This window comes from Nipponia nippon, unplaced genomic scaffold (assembly GCF_047370975.1).
Source record: "Nipponia nippon isolate SJK-2023a ecotype South Korea unplaced genomic scaffold, ASM4737097v1 scaffold_6, whole genome shotgun sequence".
Lineage (NCBI taxonomy): Eukaryota > Metazoa > Chordata > Aves > Pelecaniformes > Threskiornithidae > Nipponia > Nipponia nippon.
The window spans coordinates 26189380-26208156 of record NW_028262380.1 but is presented as its reverse complement, the minus strand read 5'-3'; the positions used below and the strand labels follow the sequence as shown (position 1 = coordinate 26208156).

The 18777-nt window shown below is 42.5% G+C and overlaps 1 protein-coding gene across 4 annotated transcripts in view; it reads right to left on the bottom strand.

Moving 5' to 3' along the window:
* Positions 1–4590: 4590 nt before the first annotated feature.
* The window catches only part of UBE2K (ubiquitin conjugating enzyme E2 K), a 49876-nt gene continuing 35689 nt past the window's right edge, over positions 4591–18777 (bottom strand). For all 4 annotated transcript variants that reach the window (XM_087735805.1, XM_087735806.1, XM_087735807.1 and 1 more), the window contains 3 exons: positions 15149–15248; positions 11363–11491; positions 4591–11006 (listed from right to left, as the gene is read on the bottom strand). In XM_087735805.1, the coding sequence (XP_087591931.1) occupies positions 10932–11006; positions 11363–11491; positions 15149–15248 (304 nt within the window). In that variant the 3' untranslated portion in view covers positions 4591–10931. The remainder of the gene's footprint in view (positions 11007–11362; positions 11492–15148; positions 15249–18777) is intronic.

The following is an 18777-nucleotide window of genomic DNA, read 5'->3' as shown; positions in this document are numbered from 1 at the left end:
CACCTTTTGGTTGCTTCCATCCCTGAGTGTTCCCAGGAAAGGAGAGAGCAATCTGTAGTCTGGATACATTACTCTGGATGGTGGTAGCAGCGATCACTGTTCATTCTTCCTCTTGCCCTTACAGCAGGACAGGACTCGGGCTGGGACGCAGACGAGGAAGCCACTCTGCAGACCCTAGGAGTGGACATGACTGCAATGGCTCTGTACTTTTCCTTTGCGCCCTTTCCCATCCCCTTTTCTCAACCTTCCGGCCGCAATACACCATTGCTTCCCGGCTATTCTTCAAGGCTCTCTTTGCTGTATCCATCCATGCCCGCACATTGTCTTCTGCATTACCTTCTCGCTTTCCTCTATGTGAGCTTAGCTTCTAGCATAAAAGGATTTGGGGAGAAAGAGGGCTCCGTGCCATGATTCGTTTCTCATGCTTCTGGGGGGATGCTTTCACAGTTTATCAGGCTCTGCTTTAATAACAAGATTTTAAACTCTGCTTTTCCCACAAGGACTCTCCACGTTCAGCGTAGGTGTCCTCCCTAATTCCGCACAGGTTGCTGCCGTTACTCGCTCCCTTTGTCAGCTGGGGAGTTGTTTCTCACAGCGTGCCTACCATGCGGATTCTGGCTCTGGTAACCTGCATGTTACTGTAATGTCACCCGGTCTATGAGCCACACATAGACATCTCGGGAGCTGCCTGAGAGCCTGTCAACGTGCACTGAGTGGCCAAATCTCTGAATGCTTTAGGGAAATTTTCTCGTCATCTGGACTATTACAAGCTGTCACAGGAGATCCAGCATTCCCCCACCCAAAAGTAGCACGTATTTTTAATCCTTTCTGGTTTCCACAGGTGTCTGAAACACCAAACCCTCACAGACTGTACATACCAGGTCATGGGGGCGTTTACAGTCCTGCTGTGTTGACCGTGCAGTAGACATGGTCATCTCTCTGGCTTTCCAAATTTCAAAGACATCTTCTTGGTAAGATCATCCGTCAGAGCGTATCAATGTGTATAAATACCTAAATGGGAGAGCGTGAAGAAATGGAGCCAGGCTCTTCTCAATGAACACACATAAAGTTGTGCTTGGAGGTACATCCCTAGAGAAATGGGTGGTGGATTTCTATTTGAGTATTTGGCTCCGAGTCCTCTAAAATGATAATTGTTTCCATCGAGCATTACTTGAGCTTGGTCTCCTGTACACAAAGCTGTGGCAGGAGCTTCACCTCGCAGTAGGAGCTTTCCTCTCTTGTTTTCTCTTCCTGCCCATCCTGGTTTTTTTGCCATGACAGTGGTTAATAACACCAAGTTCAACGTGTCAGTGGCGCTCGGATCCAGTAAGGACGGCATGTGGGAATAATGCAAGGGCTTTGTTGTATAATCTCCTGCAACCTTCAGGCACCGACCCTGCCAATGCACTGACGCAGCAGATGTTACCGAAATCCTTCTAAGTAGGATAATGGAGGGAGCTTTGACCTACTTAAAAAAAAAATTAAAACAATATATTTATTTTATTACGGTTCAGGCTGGCAGCAGCTTCCTTAATGTCCAAGCGGTTGTGTGCGTGGCAGAAGCTTTTGGAGGAGCAGAGCTGAGGTGGCGGGGCTCTGCTGTGGCCCAGCAAGGGCGGTGCTGCAGGGACGTGTAGCGCGTAGGTGCCAGGCTCGGCCAACGTGCAGCTGCATCGGGGCGGGCACTCGCCCCCGTCCAGGCAGCCGAGGTCTCGGGGCTCGCCTGGGCCCGCAGTCCAACGCTGCCTGGCCTGGGGCTGGCTGGGGTCGCGGTGCTGGACGGGACCCGTGCCCTGCTTCGTCGTCTTGCGCAGAGGGAGCCCCATGCCGCCTTCGCAAGTGACTCAGGGCAGAGAAGCACCTCACCCCCACCGTGCCCCTCTGCATGTTTTTGAGGGCCTAAACAGGCGAGTGCTTATTCCCTAAGCCACAGATCCTCTTAAGCGCGCGCTCAGCATCCCGGCCGCCTGAATGGCCGGGTGCCTGGTTGAGACCCTGGTCCCAAACCTCCACCTGGTGCTGGGGGCACAGGCCTGACCCGACCCACAGCAGAAGTGCGAAGAGGCGCCCCTTCAGGGGAGCAGAGGGCTGGAAAGGCCCCCAGGGAGAATTTTCCTGTTTCCAGGCCAAACTTATTCCTGACCAATTAATATCAACATGCGATCGTGTCCCTTGTACGTGACCTGGCCACAGAGAAAAAACGCCCATCGCTGTGTCCACCCGCTTGACTCATCGCCCCCAGGCTGGCTGCGGGCTGCTGCTCCCCAAGGCTTTTCGTGTGCCCGTGGGAGGGGGACGGGCACCACCGGTGCTGTGGCACCGCTTCGTCCCCACCGCCTCGCTTCATCTCCTTCCATGCTTTCTCTAAGCGTGCTGGACACCCCTTTCCCATGTAACCATCAGGTATTAGATACTGTTCGGCCATTTTGAGGGCACCTGCACCCCCCAGCCTTGGCACCCCCAGAGCTTCCTATTAAATTTAGTAAGACAGACTCGACATCTTGTTCAAATCTTAAGAACTCAAATCTATTTGTTATTTGGTCACTCTTCAGCCTTGAACTCCCATAACGGCCCTGGTAATGCGTTCCTCCTCCAGAAGACCACTCACCCGCTGTGCCCAAGCCCCTTCCCCCTGCCGCCCTCTCCCCAGGGAGCTGCACCGCACGCCGAGGCCACTCGTTGCCTCTGCCAGGGAGCGAGGGAGGGCTCCTCCTCTTACGGCTCCTCCTTGCACACATTTTTCTTAAGGATGGTTTTGGAAGCTGCCCACAGCAGTTGGCCAAGATGATATCAGAATTTCATTTGACTCGGCATCATTGAGCTGCTTGCTTTCCAAAACGCCATACCTTTAAGCTAAAAATGTCTTTTTTTTTTTTTTAAAAACTTTTTTATTATGAAGAGGGCTTTGTCATTTCACATCTACAGGATGTGGCCCTTTCGTGTCTGTTTATTTGCTTCTTTTGCAGAGAGGTGACAGGCAGAGGCCCCCTGAGCCCACGGACAGCAGGCTGGCCCCGCGGGCCAGCGGCGCGTGCCCTCCCCACTGCTGAGCAGCGCGGCACGTCACCTCCCTCACCCTGCTGGCAACGCTTTGCCTCACGCGGCCCAGGACGCCGTTTGCTGCCTTTGCCACGAGGGCAGGTTGGTGGCTCGTGTTCAACTTGGTCCAGGCCCCCAGCCCCCAGGTCCTTTTCTGCCAAGCTGCTTTCCAGTTGCCCCAGCACGTACTGGTGCCTGGGGTTGTTGATCCCCTGCACTTCCCCTTGCTGAACTCCTCACAGGTGAGGAGAACAGCACACAAACACCACAAAGAACGACTCTTTCCCTCTTTGTTCTTAAGAACCTTTTGGTTTTGTTTTTTTTTCTCCCACCTCGGCATCATCTGACTTGGTCAACTTTTGGTAACAACTTTGTTCATACATGTCTACTTCCAAATAGCTCTCCCTTCTGACAAGTATGGCCTAGAGACAATTTACTCCTGGCATTTTTGATGTGGTTCAGGCCATTGAAGGACTTGAATGTGGAAGATGCTGTAACGGGGAACGTGCACACCGAGCAGAAGAGGGAGAACATCCCTCCCTCTTGCCCCCATCCCAGCGGGTCATTTGCCTCTGGGAAGTGCATACACAGGGTTCATTTCTCAAGAGTTTCCTCTTTAACAGTAAAAGCCATAAACATAAGGGGCTTTTAATTCCATTTGAACTGACAGCTTCAGATCCTTTAAACCACTTTCTACAGAGATGAACCACCTCACATCCAAGACAGCTGCTCGCAGCGATGTGAGGACATGTTGGCCACCACCTCCAGCAACACCTGGGACCCAGTCCCTGTCTGGTGCTTGTTCTTCAGCCTCGTGTTCAGGGGAATTCAACCCTGTGGCAATGACACAATTTCCAGTGCTCGCTCTTTGTTAAAAATAATGCTTATCTGCCAGGCTACCCCTGACTGCAGCGTGAAATGGACCAGGCAGTTCTAGGTCTGCTTTTTGAACCACAATCCACCTTGGAGCATAACTGGCTCATCCTTTTTCGGGCTGTGACTAGCGAGGTGTTCCTGCCACGAAGAAGCCACCCTCATACCCGACTCTGCACCCGGGCAGTGGGTAGATGTTTAAAATGGGGACAGCCGGCTTTGCCCTGAAACAGGCAAGGGCTGCTCCCACGATCCAGGAACTTCCCAAACCCCTCCGACAGGATCCGCAGGAGCCTTGATGCCTCACCGCCTATCACGTTCACGAACTGCCAGCTGTGAGAAGAGCCCTTTTGAGAAAGCCGGACGGAGAGCAGGGCAGGACAGCAGGGCGCTGGCTGTGCACGCTCCCTCTTCCCACCCGCTGTGAGAGCGGGGGGCCGCGAGCCCGTGCCCTGCCCCACGCCTGCAAGCAAAGGCAGCTGTACGCCGAGGGCCGTACGCCGAGGGCCATACGCCGAGGGCCCGGTGGCTCAGGGAACAGCAGCTGAACAAAGCAGCTTCTCTCCCATCTTCCCCCCAGCAACACCACCTCACCATCCCAGCCGATTACCCTTTATGTTACACCAGGCTGTCGCAAACCCACCTAAAGCCTTCACGTATTTCAACACAAAGCAGCCACTAAGTGAAGCAATGTAATTTATTTGACATTATACCAGACACGGGTGCTCCAGATCCAGACCCAGACTTGACCTTAAAACAATTTAAAATCCTGGATTTGCTGTATAGGCAGTATCAGAGGCACCTGCCTGAGAGCGAAGCGTGTCAGTGTTACAGCTGTTGGAAGAGAAAACTGAGCACAGGAGGAGCCGAGCTCGTAAGCACCATCAGTCCATTGCCACCGTGAACTCGCTTCCAGTTTTGGGGTGCTGGAAGAAATGACAAGGCTGTTGGACAACTTTGCAAGTATTTCAGTATAAAGCAGCTCTCAGTTACTCATGTCATAGTAGTGTCTAACTACAAGAACAAGGGAATACGGATTTTTTAAAAAATTATTCTGAATTAACGGGCAGGCTGAGAGAAGCAGCCCCCACCCCCAGCAAAGGGGCTGGGGAGCGCTCCCTCGCCCCTCTTCATGAATAAGGTACCACAATACAACATAGCTCCTGCCGATAGTAAATTTAAACCAAAACAAGAAAATCCCCCTTACACCCCTGTTTCCACACCATAAAACCGCGCAGCACTATCACACCTGGTAGAGCCTGCCCAGAAACCTGCCCAGCGACAACCACACACCTGAAGATGGGACGTGGATCTGAGACAGAGTATTACAACCAGCTCCGCTGCAAACTCCCTGCCCGTAGCTTCAGCTGGGCAGGCGCTACCTTTCAAACCCCTTCACCCCATTTAAAAAACATTGACAAATGCCAAAAAAGTGAATAGTATGTACTGGTGGCAGCCGAATCCATAGTCATCGTCTCGGCTGGATTCTTCTACAGCCGAGACCCAGGGCAGCGTCGCTGCCCAGCCACGCAAGAGCCAACTGCAGTTTATACGAAGTACGTAGTTTAAACGCACAAAGATGAGATAAACGTGAGCGGTGCTGGAAAATCCAAAGAAAACTTTTTCCTCTGTGAGTTACCGCCTCTGTTTCTTCAGACGCGGTCTTTGAAAGGAGAGACGTGGTGGTGTACATCTACGTGTATTTCTTAGGTTATCACATGAGGCAGTCCTAGTTCAAATAATGCACGCTTTCATCACGCGGCTCGCAGTTACATGATTTTCTTCTTCAAAAATTTTCCGTGTGCATCATGACAATGATCATCCCTTTCATTACCGACATGGAGGCAATATACCCTGTAATCTCAGAACAATCTGAATTACCAGAAATAAAATGAAAACTGTTTTCAGGGAAACATGCATTTATTGTTAAGCATTCCCAGTGAAAATCAACATCTTTTAAAATGTGTGTTTATTTAAAAAATCATTTGTGTACAAAAGTGTTTGTGTAGTTTTTATTTTCAAGACAAAAAACACTGATGCCTCATTCCAGCCCACCCGCTCCTCCTGTACAGGAAGCCTGGTGCTCAGGAACCAGCCTCCTGCAATATTTTTTATTGGTAAATATATATATATTTTTTTTTAAATTAGAAAAGTCAAGAATTTAGGATGGATAAAGGCAAGTGAAAAGCAGGGTTCTTCAACAGTTGACATCAGCATTCGTATGATGGCAGCCTCCTTCAGACACCACAACAGAGCACCAGCGGTTGCCGCAAATCGGAAAACGGACAAGTACAGCATTTTCACAGTACATTTCCTCATCTGTCGAGTCATGTATCTTAACTTACATTATCGATGAATGGCTCAGCACCATAAGCGATCGCCTAGCTATTTTGATGCCTACAAAGCAGGTAACAGCAGGGAAGGAACATCACATCACAGTACAGTGCAAATGACTTGCAAGAGTTTGTCCAGCGAGAACAAATCTGGAGTTGCTACCGACAGAGCGCTGCAGCTGGAGTAACCGAGCAAGAGCAAGATGTGTTAACGACAGTTGGTCTTGTGAGTCCGATGATGAATCAGCTGATGACACTAACACCACAAACGGGAAAAGCAAGCTACGTGATCTACTGATGGGTTTGGGATAGATCAGAAAACTATCAAGAAAGAAGCAACTGCCCCTTTGCCTTGCCATAGGAGAAAGCTGTGCCTGGAAAATGAGGCCGATGACAGTGAAAACATCTACGTGGTCTTCCCAGAAGAAGCTTTAGGCACCCAACGAGCATCTTTACTTTCACGCTTTAGCTCTGCGACGCGACAGACGGCATGATGAAATGCGCTTTCGCTATCTATTGTTGAGCCAATTGCTCATCAAAACCACAGAAAACCAACCACCTGATGACAAATCAGTGGCCACGCTCATCGAGATGCTCCTCATCAACTCTATCAACAAAACAGAGCAGGAGAGAACATCTCATCATCTCCCTGTGTCTGCCGATGAGCTGACATTAAGTAAAACTAACTTTCACTGCTAAATTATTTAACGTTTCCCCCTTTGGGCAAGCCTCCAAGTCTAAGCTAGCCTTTGTTGGTATTTAGGAAGGAAACAAGGGAGACGCACGCAGTCGGGTTTCCCCTTGCGCTGCAAATGGAGCGCTTCACCTTCAGCCTACGACCGAGGCAGTAAACAAGAACTCTTCCTTGAAACTGTGTTTTCCTTTCCCCCCCTCCCCTCCTCCCTTCCCCGATTAAATAAGCAATCCATACGCTCTGAAGTGCCTAGTCTGATTCACAGCTGTTAAGCTTAAATTTGCATAGTTTAAATGTTTCTGTTACCCACACCATATAATGCGGATTTGGCATTACAAGGTAAGCTTCTTTCTGGCTATTTAATTCCTCCTTTCAGACAACAACAACAAAAAAAATCCTATATTCCTTATGACAGTGTTCCAGTACTAATTTACTTGGAAAACAGTTAAATACAATGATAATTTAAAAAAAAAAAAACAAACCAAGACATATTTCTACACCATTAGTACCTAATTGCTCGGATAAATACTACCAAACCAATTATAGTCAAGGCCCCGTGTACTCTGTGGCAAGCTTTTAAAAAAAAAAAAAAAAAAAAAAAGTTTGGAATATGCAGAATGAATAGCACTAAGTGCCGCATCTTTCCAGAAGGATATGTCCCTAAGTTTTTGTCTCCAAAACGCACCGGTTTGTCACGCTGAGAACACAGCTTGTTCGCAGAAGCAACAGGAGGCAGCTGTGAGTTTGGCAGGGGGGTGGGATACAGTCAGGGCTTTTGGCACTCGGGGGAAAACGGAGGCTTTTGGCACCAGGAAAGGGCATTTCTCTGCCTTTGAACAAAGCCGTACCTTACCCTTTGAGGAACTGGACGAGATAGGAGTTTCTTGTTCCCCACCAATAAAACAAACAAGGGATAAACCACTTTGCTGGATGCATGTTAAAACGTTCAGCAGTGAAATCTGATTGATGCTCTGGCAATCGGTAAGCGTCATTACCAATACCTTGTTTAGAAAAACGGGGCCATTTAGACTTCAAAACTACTGTTTCAAGCCATCTTCTTACACAATAGAGGAAGACAACGCAGGATTTATTTGTACTTAGAAAGCAACCATACCCATGTTTTATGTTCTTGTTGTAAGAAAGTGGTCAATGTGCAGCCCGAGTCCGCAGCTGGAGAGGACGGCATGGCAACTCCACGTCTGTGAATGCACAGGGCCCTGAATACAGCAACGGTCAGTCAGACAGGAAACAGAACTACCATTTGGTATGTACAAACTCACAATGATAAACTGAACACTAACAGCAAAATTCCTAGGGCTCAGCCCCAGCTGCAGTTAAACTAACCTCGTACAACGTTATCCCTATATTCAACTCTGATAATTACCAAGAACATCAAAAACATTCCTTATAAAGGACTCGCGTGTCAAAATTCAGAGGGACTTCAGACCACAGATGTCTCCTTAATGCTGGGTCATGTCTCCTTCCCAGCTCACTTCTTGAGAAGCTTCCCCCCTGCCAGCACCTGAGCTACCATCAAGATATCTTTGCTACCAAGCACATGGATGGAGGGCAAAACCCAGTATCCAACATCTATGCATGAGGTAACTTCATGAGAGCAGTAAAGCTTACCAGGGCACTATTTCAGAGGTGGCCACGCTCACCTAAGAACCGGCTCCTCTTTTCTCCCCCTCCCCTCTCCCTGGCTTCCTTTACCCCTTCACACACTGCTGGGAAAACCTGCTGTCCTTAGGAGACTAATCTTACCATGTTCAGAAGCCTGTAACTGAGAAATTTTACGTCCCCAACAATGATTTCCAAGTTCTTTCTTTTGATAAATAGCAGCGAAGAACAAGGGAAAGTAGTCAGCAATTTATAATTACCACCAGGGTAAAAAAAAAAAAAAAAGATGTTGATGTAATCAAGAAGTTCTTAGCCTGTATAACAGAAAAGACAGCAACTTGAGATTAACACAAGTGGCATTTTGCCATAGTTTCCTACCGTCCCTGGTTTTCACCTAGCAAACCAGCTGAACAGCAGCAGCTTCTTGTTAAAAAAAATAAATAAATATAAGGAAAGACAAAACAACTCATTTCCTTTGGCATCGTTGCAAATGATTTACACTAACTCAAGAAAACTCATCACTGACTACACCTTAAAAAGCAGTAAGTATAAAGACTAAGCAAATGCATTTAGTATTGCACTGATATGAGTTCAAAGTATTTACTGTCTGTGCCCTGAAATATTTTAAGTCGGGACACGTCAGACAGAGCAGTACAGGGAACATCCCTGAACTAGCTAGGTCTCTACAGCTCTATTTTCTGGTTCTGTTCCCCTACCACTATGCTCCAGATATTTAACAGAGACAATAACGTTCCCGATTTCCTCTAGTATGATTTATAAACAGACTGTCTATGAAGTGTGAAACGATTTCAACTTGTACTTCATAGCTCCAGAAAAACCCCAAACAGACATATATTTCCCCGCCCCATTAATCCACAGTTTCGGAGAAAAAACAGTCATGGAAAAGATGACTTATACAGTACTCCATTATCCACAATCCCCAGTCTCTAGTCTCAGGATTTCTCTGAACTTCCTTGTCAGATATATTCTCAAAAGTTAGCATCATATTCACAAAGACATTACAGCTCTCTTTAAATAGATGTACTAGTGTTTGAAATTGCAAAACTAATAATTTTCAAGCTTTTGCACTCAGGATGAAATGTCATTTTAATACGAATAAAAAGACTGACTGTATGTACAAGCCAAGGTAAGATTTCAGTTCTCGTTTATCAGAAACATCAATCCAAAAGAAAGCTAAATTGAGAACACACTTCTACTTCTATGTGCATTTGAAGTATGTACAGTAAAAACACCAACACAGCCTCCATGTGTCAACCAGAGAAAAAAGCAAGCAAGGATGAATTTTAAAGTACCTGGTAAGCAATCCTTAAGTTGAAGCCCAAAATAAAGCTAGAAAACCGCTGCAAAAAACAGCTGATTGCATCATATCAAGTACTCAAAGAAAAATTTTTTAATTCTCAGTACGCCAGAGAGTCAGCTTTTTCCTCCTTCAAACCCAGTGAAATCATATTATCCAGAATGTACTGGAGAACATTTTACATCTATTTAAGACAAAAAAAAAAAGGAAAGAAAACCAGCTCCATCTTTTTGTGCTATATCGAGGCATAGTCCTTACGAGATTGTGTAGGAAACATGATGGATGAGAATCATCACTGATAATTCAAAATATATTTTTTAAAGGGGAGCCTAGACTACTGTAAATGGCACACATAATACCCACGGATGATGAAACATAACCTAAGTGAGGATTTTCAGCTGTATGACGTAAGGGAGAGGAGAATCAGGTTTCCCAATTAATAAGCTAGAAAGAAACTGGTTCTGAATAGGTCACCATTTGGAACTTTGGGTAAGTCTTGAAAATCTTTCAGGAAAAAAGTTACAAGAACACTCGAGTATTTCAAAGGTGCTCTCTTCAGCGACCCTACCTAATATGTCTATTAAGTACAAGCATGCAAATATAGGTCAATCCACAGGCACATAGGATCCATGTTAAAAACAGTAAGATAGCTGTGATGAGTGGCACCAACAATTTTGATGACTAACACTCAAAAATGTTGCTTTCTGAATTACTAAATCAAAATCCTGAAGCAAGTTCCTGCTAGTCCTCGTCACACTGCTAAACACTAAAGTAGGCATGTTTTTCCCCCATTATTTTAGCTGAGCTCAAAGAATTTTTACAATATTTAGTAAGAAAAAAAATTAAAGTATTTCCCCTTTTTAAATTTACACAGACGTTTAATTAGCTTTATTTACAAAGCGGTTTTTTCAGTCTCCAATAGTGCCTAGATAGCATCATCAGGCAAGAGTGCCAGTTTTAAAAGAGAATCTATATAGAATCCTAAAAATAACAGATGGTGATGCTCCTCCAGAAAGGGCAAGCTGGACTACCGAAGCAGCGCTCTCTACATGGCTCAGTTACTCAGGAGTAATTCTGTTGCAGTCTCTACATCCCATGATTTTGAAGACAAGGCCACTATTACTGCATTCTGCAATGAGAAAACAAAAGCAATAACATTTTTCAGTGTGTGAACCTGCAGCTCTGAGGAGTGGAATGAAAAGTTCACAGATTAATCAGAACACATTTGTTTACCATTTGTTAAATCCTAACTAATAATTTATAGAAAAATTGTTTCAGAAAAGGCAGCGGTAGTGCACAAGATTTACTAATAACGTAGTAATTTAGAACTCTAATTCTTAAAAATAGTTAGCAAAACAGAATGAGTAGACCTACAAAAGGTCATGGCAGTAGCGAGTCTACTTTAGTATACTAATGACTCCCCGTATTAATATACGTACACTTGCCCTGCCACTACTGAAAAATATTTAAGTTATATATACTTACCCTATCAAAGCCCATAGCACAAAGGTTTTCTATTTTTTTGGTGTATTCTGGACTAGAAACTGGTGCTCCAGCATACACATGTGCCCAAAGTCGAGCTGTCTGTTTAAACATTTCTGGATTTTGTTTGTACTACACAAAAGAGAGAGCGGGGAGAAGGGGAAAGTTAAATCAACTCAGCAATCCAACGAAAAAGCAAGATGATATGGCAGATTCCAACCCATCGTACTTTCTACAATACATTCAACAGTGTTTCACACTGATCATACTGCTATTTTTTAAATGAAATTTGGAGGGGAGGATTACACATAGAGTAAACCTATGCAAGCATTCGATTTAGTGTGTTTGCCTTTAGCTTAAATTACGCACTATAGGTATTTTATGTGTACAATCAGGTACTGCTCTCAGTTGCACTGATCAAAAGTCAAGTAGCTATATTTAGCACAGCTACTGAAAATTTATATTCAGTGTGGCAGAGCACAAATTATCCCTATGTTAACATCTCCTGAATGTACATGCTGCATACTACTCTGATGTATTTCTCTAATCACTTAAAAATATGCCTGGTTTTATACACTACAAGTAGGTCTGCAGTTATTCAGTCAGGGCTGACATTTTACTACCAGGCTTCCTCCTGAGAATAAGGATATTGATAGCGTATGTGACAAAAGAAGGGCTGAAAAATGTGTGAGTGTGTGCAAAAAGCCAGGAAGCTGCAACCTGTTCATGCAAGCTATTATTTACCAGAAAAAAATCATGCAGGGTATGTAAATATTATTTTGCACCAATCTCTTCACTAACAAGTTTTCTAATAAACAACAGAATGGACCTTAGCACAGAGAGTTTTCAGCCTGTGCCAAGAACTCAAAAGCCAAGAAAGTAGGTCATCTGTCATAAATTGTACTCAGAAAAGCAAGATGAGTTTCCTATTTTAGCAACTATTGTATGGAATATCAAAGTTTTTTGTACATAAAAAAAGAGAAAATACTCTTTCCCTTAATTATTACACTTTAAAAATAAAGTAGGCATTCCCACCTTTAGATGTACAATACATTTTAGCACTAAATAATAAGACAAGATATTTGGAAATATATTATTCAAATACTTAGATGCATTTTAAGGACAGAAACATGGCTGATTATCATTCTAAGCATTTTATTCATATGTGAAAACAATCGTTAAATCTATAAAGCACTGTCAAAGTGAATACAATACTTTTTACTACTCTACATTTCATCTTACCTCTCCTATAGCAACACACACCAACTACATTGCACTGTGCGCTTTGTACACCTCCCAGTAATTCTGCTCCACATGAAGTAATTTGTATTTTTACTATCTGATTATTAAGGGCATTAAAACAAACATGGGAGACAATCTATTGTTGGAAATAACTCACTGTGTTATAAATACAGTGGTCTAATAAATTTCTTTGGTTGTTATGACTAGAAAAGAGGAAGGATTAAGTTAACCACCAGTAGCATTCTGAAGTGCTATATTCTTCTGCTCTTACGAGATCTTCCCCCATATTTTTTTTTAAATATTTTTGAGTACGCTGCCAAGCCTAGAAAGCAACTAGCTGAAGTGCAAAGGATTAGTCATAACTGCATAACTTCATTTTATTCAGAACTAGCTTTCAGTGTTCTATAAATAAAATTCCTTTACTTAGGTATCTGTAAATAATCTAGCTTCTCACTGAATTGAGAAAAGCCTAAAGGCACCTTTTACTGATGTCTCTATATCAGGAATCGGAGGCAGCTAATGTTGTTGTACTTAAAAACCCAGCAACTAGCTGAAGTAGTTTTGACACCAGACAGCTGGTGTCTGAAAATACTGCCATTATTCAAACAGGAGTTCTCCCTGTGTTCTCCCTGGGATTCAGCTCAAGAGCTTGTAGGACATTGCCATTTCCCTGGACAGCTTAGTAGCCTAACACATAGTTTAGTAAATTAACGTAATGAAAAATGAGTGTGGAGGGTAACTAATTCCTTGTGAATTTTTGTTTGGGGGAAAAAAAAAACCACCACAAACCAAGCAAACTAAAAAAAAAAGACCCCACCACCAAATAAAACACATGAAGGAACTGGGTGTTTACCACCACGTTTCTCAAAGACCTTCTAATCGCTTTCTACTTACATACACATGCTCTTAACTCAAGGCCAAACCCAGCGTAGTTTTCATGCAGGTATTTGCAGGGAAAAGGAGAAACTGAATCCTCCCTGCATCAGCCATGCCACAGCCCCACAAGCACCTGAGAAGCAGCCTGGAAAATCGCTCTTCAGAATCTAGGAAGTTCCATGAAGTTTTTTGCCTGAGAAAAAACTTTCCAGCTCAAGTGCTTCTGCGAGACTGTTATGATTCCCACACAAATTCTACCACCAGGGCCAGAATGGGAAACGCTATTCTTGTTCTTTGTAAAAAAGGAAAAAGTGGTTTTGTTTAATAAAGAGAGAGTGTGACAGCAAGGGCATGCATCTGGCAAGAAGAAACGGTGCAGGGAATGCCTGGTGGCCTTGCTGGCCTCTGCAACAATTCTCCCTGCATAGAGCAATTCAGCCTGACAGAACTGTTCGGGGACATTTGTCCAGAGCAGCCTTACAGTACTGCAGAATCCCACACACAAGCCTTCTGTACTTAGCAGCAAACAGCTCTCCCCCACCCAGTGGTGCAATGGGCTACCTCCCATCTCCACGTTTCCCTCCAAATCCTGACAGGTTTGATAAACTGCTATCATCCTACACAGATTTTCAGAGGGAAGGGGTGCACCCTTTGTCACCCTATCCTGGAGGGTCCTGACTTACAGGAGATATAGATGAGATTGTTGCTGGAAGAACCTTCTACTTGTTTTGTTCTTTTGTTACTTTTGGTTTTGTTCTTTTGTTTTCTTTTTGTTACTTTTGTTCTTTTGTTACCTTTACTACCAGCCAGTGGGGAAGCCAGGCCTTCTCTCTCTCTCTCTCTCTCTCTCTCCCCCCCCGCAGAGTAAAAAGGAAAACACCACACACATACTTGGGACTTCGTTGAAAATTGTCAGACTATGAAGTTATGGAATGACTGTTCCTATCTTTCATCAACACTTTAAATAGAACCATGTCAGTCCTGGTATGGCATAAGATCCAACTGACATTTTATTGTTACTTCTTTTTATAAGTTATTGCTACTGTCTGAACAGTAACAAACCCTGTTGATTATAGAATTCTACTGATAGCAATTCAACCAGTGACTAAAATAGTTATCCCAAGTACTTGCAAAGGTAAAATACATAGGATGCTTCATTCAGAAAAATTGCTCCTCAGGATTAAATGCAACAATAATTCATCTAAAGTCACTATTCATGAAGTTTTGACATTACGCAAATACAATGCTCAACAATATTCATATTAATCTGAAAGAGGAGCTACCTATCAAGCCAAATCCAATGAACACCATCAAGTTAAAACTCATTTTAAACCAATACAACATTGCTTTCCTTATACTAGAAGCCTTAGATTTTAAAAGGCAAGTTATACTGGAATTCATTTTACTATGCAGTTATCTCCTGACATTTCTGACAAGCTAAATAAGGAACAAAACTATCAAAATAAACCTCCTGACATGGTAAAATAACTGCTACTTACTCTGGAATCCAAAGAGTAAAGAGCACAACACACCATAGTAACTCACACTTACTGTAAGGCAACTTTCCAATAAATTCTTTGAAATCTTTATCTCCCCCAAGGTTTGGGACCCAATCTGAGTTAGCAAAGGTTACAGAAGTGTTATAAATTCACAGTCAATGGAGTATCTTACCTGGTTTGCCACTACTGCATCTTGTGGGTCATCTGGTTCTGCAGCTGCCAACAATGCTTGCAGCGATAACAACACTGTTCTTAGAGTCATTGCTGCTGCCCTAAAATTAAAAATTTGAAAATTACTTTACCAAATCCCATGCCTGCACTCACCTTTGCTGCTGTGCTAGTATCATAGAAGATATAAGAGTACATGTACAGATTGTAAGTCTAAGAATCGTACTTTTAAACTGCCGCAGCTTACAGGTATTAGAATACCATTCAATATATATTATTTAAATAGGGTTTTAAATGTGGACTTTCTTATTAACAATGCTTTCTTAAGCTTTTGGAAAATACAGTCCTTGACCTACACATTTGACCATGCCCACTTAACAGAATTCATTTCATCTCAGGGGATGGGCGGGGGGGCAATTTGAAGTTTGTGTCGTCCTTCCTTACTACCAGTAACAGCACCTTGCATAAGGTCTAGGTACTGAACTGGTAGCCCATGCGTGCTCCCTCTGCTGGCACTCTTCATAGCGAAATAGCATATACAGAAATAGTGACCTATATTTTAAATATTTGTAACAGATAAGGAATTCTATACATTGGATATGTTTTCCATTGCATCAGCTTTAATGATATTTTTCAATAAAACTTACATAGTAAATTACTACTATAATAATAAAATGGTTTGGCGACTACAGAATGTGCAATTGAAAATATTATCTCAGGATCCTCTCATTTCAACCTGACGTGACTGTCGGAAGCAGGAAAACATTCTGTAATCACGATGATGCTGTAAAGTCAGTCTTTTGCCCCTGTGAAAGAACCCTGTTGAAGGTAGCATAGCTCTAGAGTCAGAACTTCTAAGGTTTTAAGTTCTCATCATTTATCTTGATCTCAAAGTATATTTAGAATAAGAGACTTCAATAATTTAGTAAGGGAAAACCAAGACTCAGAAAAGTAAAAGTATGAAATTGTTACACACTGTAAATCTAGAAAGTTGTAACACTTTAAATATACAGTTTCATTAGATTTTGATCATGAATACCATCTCTGATCTACCATTTCTGCTGGCACATGCTGGAAACCAAATAAGGACCCCACAGAATCTGTGGAAGTTCAGTATTTCAGCTGATTTGAAGAGTAGACTCTTAACTGCTGTGGTGAAGGCAAAGACAGATGTTCAAGCCAACACACAAACTGCTTACTCTGCTTAAGTACTAGTAGAAAGGTAAGTGGGGAAAACGTGGCATCTTAGATTTGAGCAAGATCGTTATGGCACATGAAATGCCAGAGGAAAGTTGCGAAACACAGGCATCCAATTTCTTACAGACAAACTGTTCCAATTTTCAATCAACAGAAAATAGTTTCTTCTTTTCAGAAGACTGAAAGTAAATGCAGAGAGTCTGTTAGAGTGGGCAGGGAAGAGCTTGACCTGATGGTCCGGATACAAAGGAAACAGTTTGCAAGTCTATTTCCAGTCTCAGATTTCAGAAATGTATGTATTTCCCAGTACCGAGGCTCTGTATTGCGGTACTCTAGCAGAGTATGCCGATGAACAGAGAGCAGATGCTGGTAAAATGTCAGAGGTGCATTCGTGACACCTGAATATTATATTCCTAGATGCTTACATTTACAGCTTTCCTGCTATGTCACTAACCATTCAAATATGTCATTCTTCCCTAATGGCTTCTAATTCTAGAAAATTTTTCCTTAGAAACTTCTTTTTATTTTAGCTTGATAATCATCACTGAGCTTTCACAGTGCAGTGTTCTACATCAAAACGCAAGTGAGAAACATCCCAAGTGACAGAGATTTTAATTAGCACATATTGTCTCATTCCAACTGCCACATCAGCTTGAAGTCCCTCAAGCTGAACTTTGCAGACTTAAATCTTCAGAAAACCCTCATGCTTTTAGATCTGAATTCTGACAAATCACAAAACCTTCACAACACATAATTCTTCTTTGCCAAACCTATTCCTTAGTAACTAAACATATTTTTTTTCCCCCCAGAATTTCAGATTATCTTCCAGTTAAATTTAGGTATTTCAGGTTCCAAGCTGAATGCTTCTTCCAAGCCAAAGAATGTTTCTTTAATTTATAAACAAAGCTGGGGATTAACTAGTACTATTATACTTAATCAGATAAAGAACACCTAGTTACTGAAACATATCTTCAGTTGCATGATGAGAGCCTAGCTAACATAGTAAACTCTAGAGTACAAAGCATCTTGTTTTTCCATACCTAAGTCACACACACACACACAAAACCTCAGTGAAAGAACACAGAAATATTTTTGCTTTACATGTACCTATGCTATTTTACTCTTATAATAAATTTCCTGTTCTTTGTGATCTCTACTGGTTTATATTGTCTTGAAAATTCATCTATTTAATGAAATTAAACTAATTAATGTATGTATTGATGACATAATTCACAGTGGTATCTGCTAGTTTTAAATGAATGTAATGCAATGTTTACTATTCCGACATTCGGGTGTCACAGCATGCTAAGTCTTTCAGACCTTACCTGCTTGAATGGATTTAACCATTTTTATTTTTATGCAGTGATTTTCAGGAACTACCACATCCACGACACACGCTATAAAACCTAAAGTCTTTTTTCCCAGTTAAGTAATTCTATTACACTATTTAGTGTAGTTTTAAAGATAGACTTAACGTGAAATATCTATCAACTGTAACTGATACTGTAGTTACTTTCACCAAATAAAAGCTGTTCTGCACTTTCCTTTACAGAAATCCTTCTACTTTAGAGACATCTGAAAATGCTGACGTTATTTAAAGTCGAGAAGACACTAAAGGGGTCACGGCCACTTGTGCCACTTTTATATGCAATTTCCTTCCATTTACACTGTACCTTCTAGGAGTGGAAAATATACCTTGGGGAGCAGGGGGCATTCCTAAGAACCAAGGGACCAGAGGTGCCATGGACACCTAGAACACAAGCTCTCTGCTGGCTCCAGCTGTCTCTGGCTTTCAAGACTGCTGGGCCCTTTCAGTCCCTGTTCATCTGTTATGTTTGTAGATTTTTATATAAAACATACTGGGACTTGAACTTCTGTTCTGACATTCCAATTTCAAAATGAGTAATAAAAATAAATACCTCATCCATTTGGATATACAGATGGCTATACGCTTAGAGAACTCAAACGCTAAAATAATAAGTTTATAGACAAGACTAGTTTAGCTACATATGTAAAAAGGCTTAAAAACGTAGTTTACAACTTATTTTCAAGTCTCATGTCTCAAAATGGCTTTCACATCTCATGCATAATAAGACAAAGTCTTCATTGGACACAAATGTTTAAAGAAGTAGTATCCTTAAATCATAAAAGAAAACCTGTTACAGCTTCAGCTGCTGTTTGTATTTAAAAAAAGGAAATTAAAATTTGTGAATAATGGTAAAGAAAATCTGACGTATTTTGTCTATTGTACACTCATGTAACATTTTCTACCTTTAGGACACCAATTAGCTTTCCTGATCAAAGAAATTAAAAGAGTCTTGTTATTTTCTATGTAGCTTAGTCTTAATTTTTCAGACATAAATTAAGATTCCCAGATGAAACTGGAGGGACAGCTAAAAATAGATTCTCATTTCCCAAGCACCTTAAAAAGCTCTT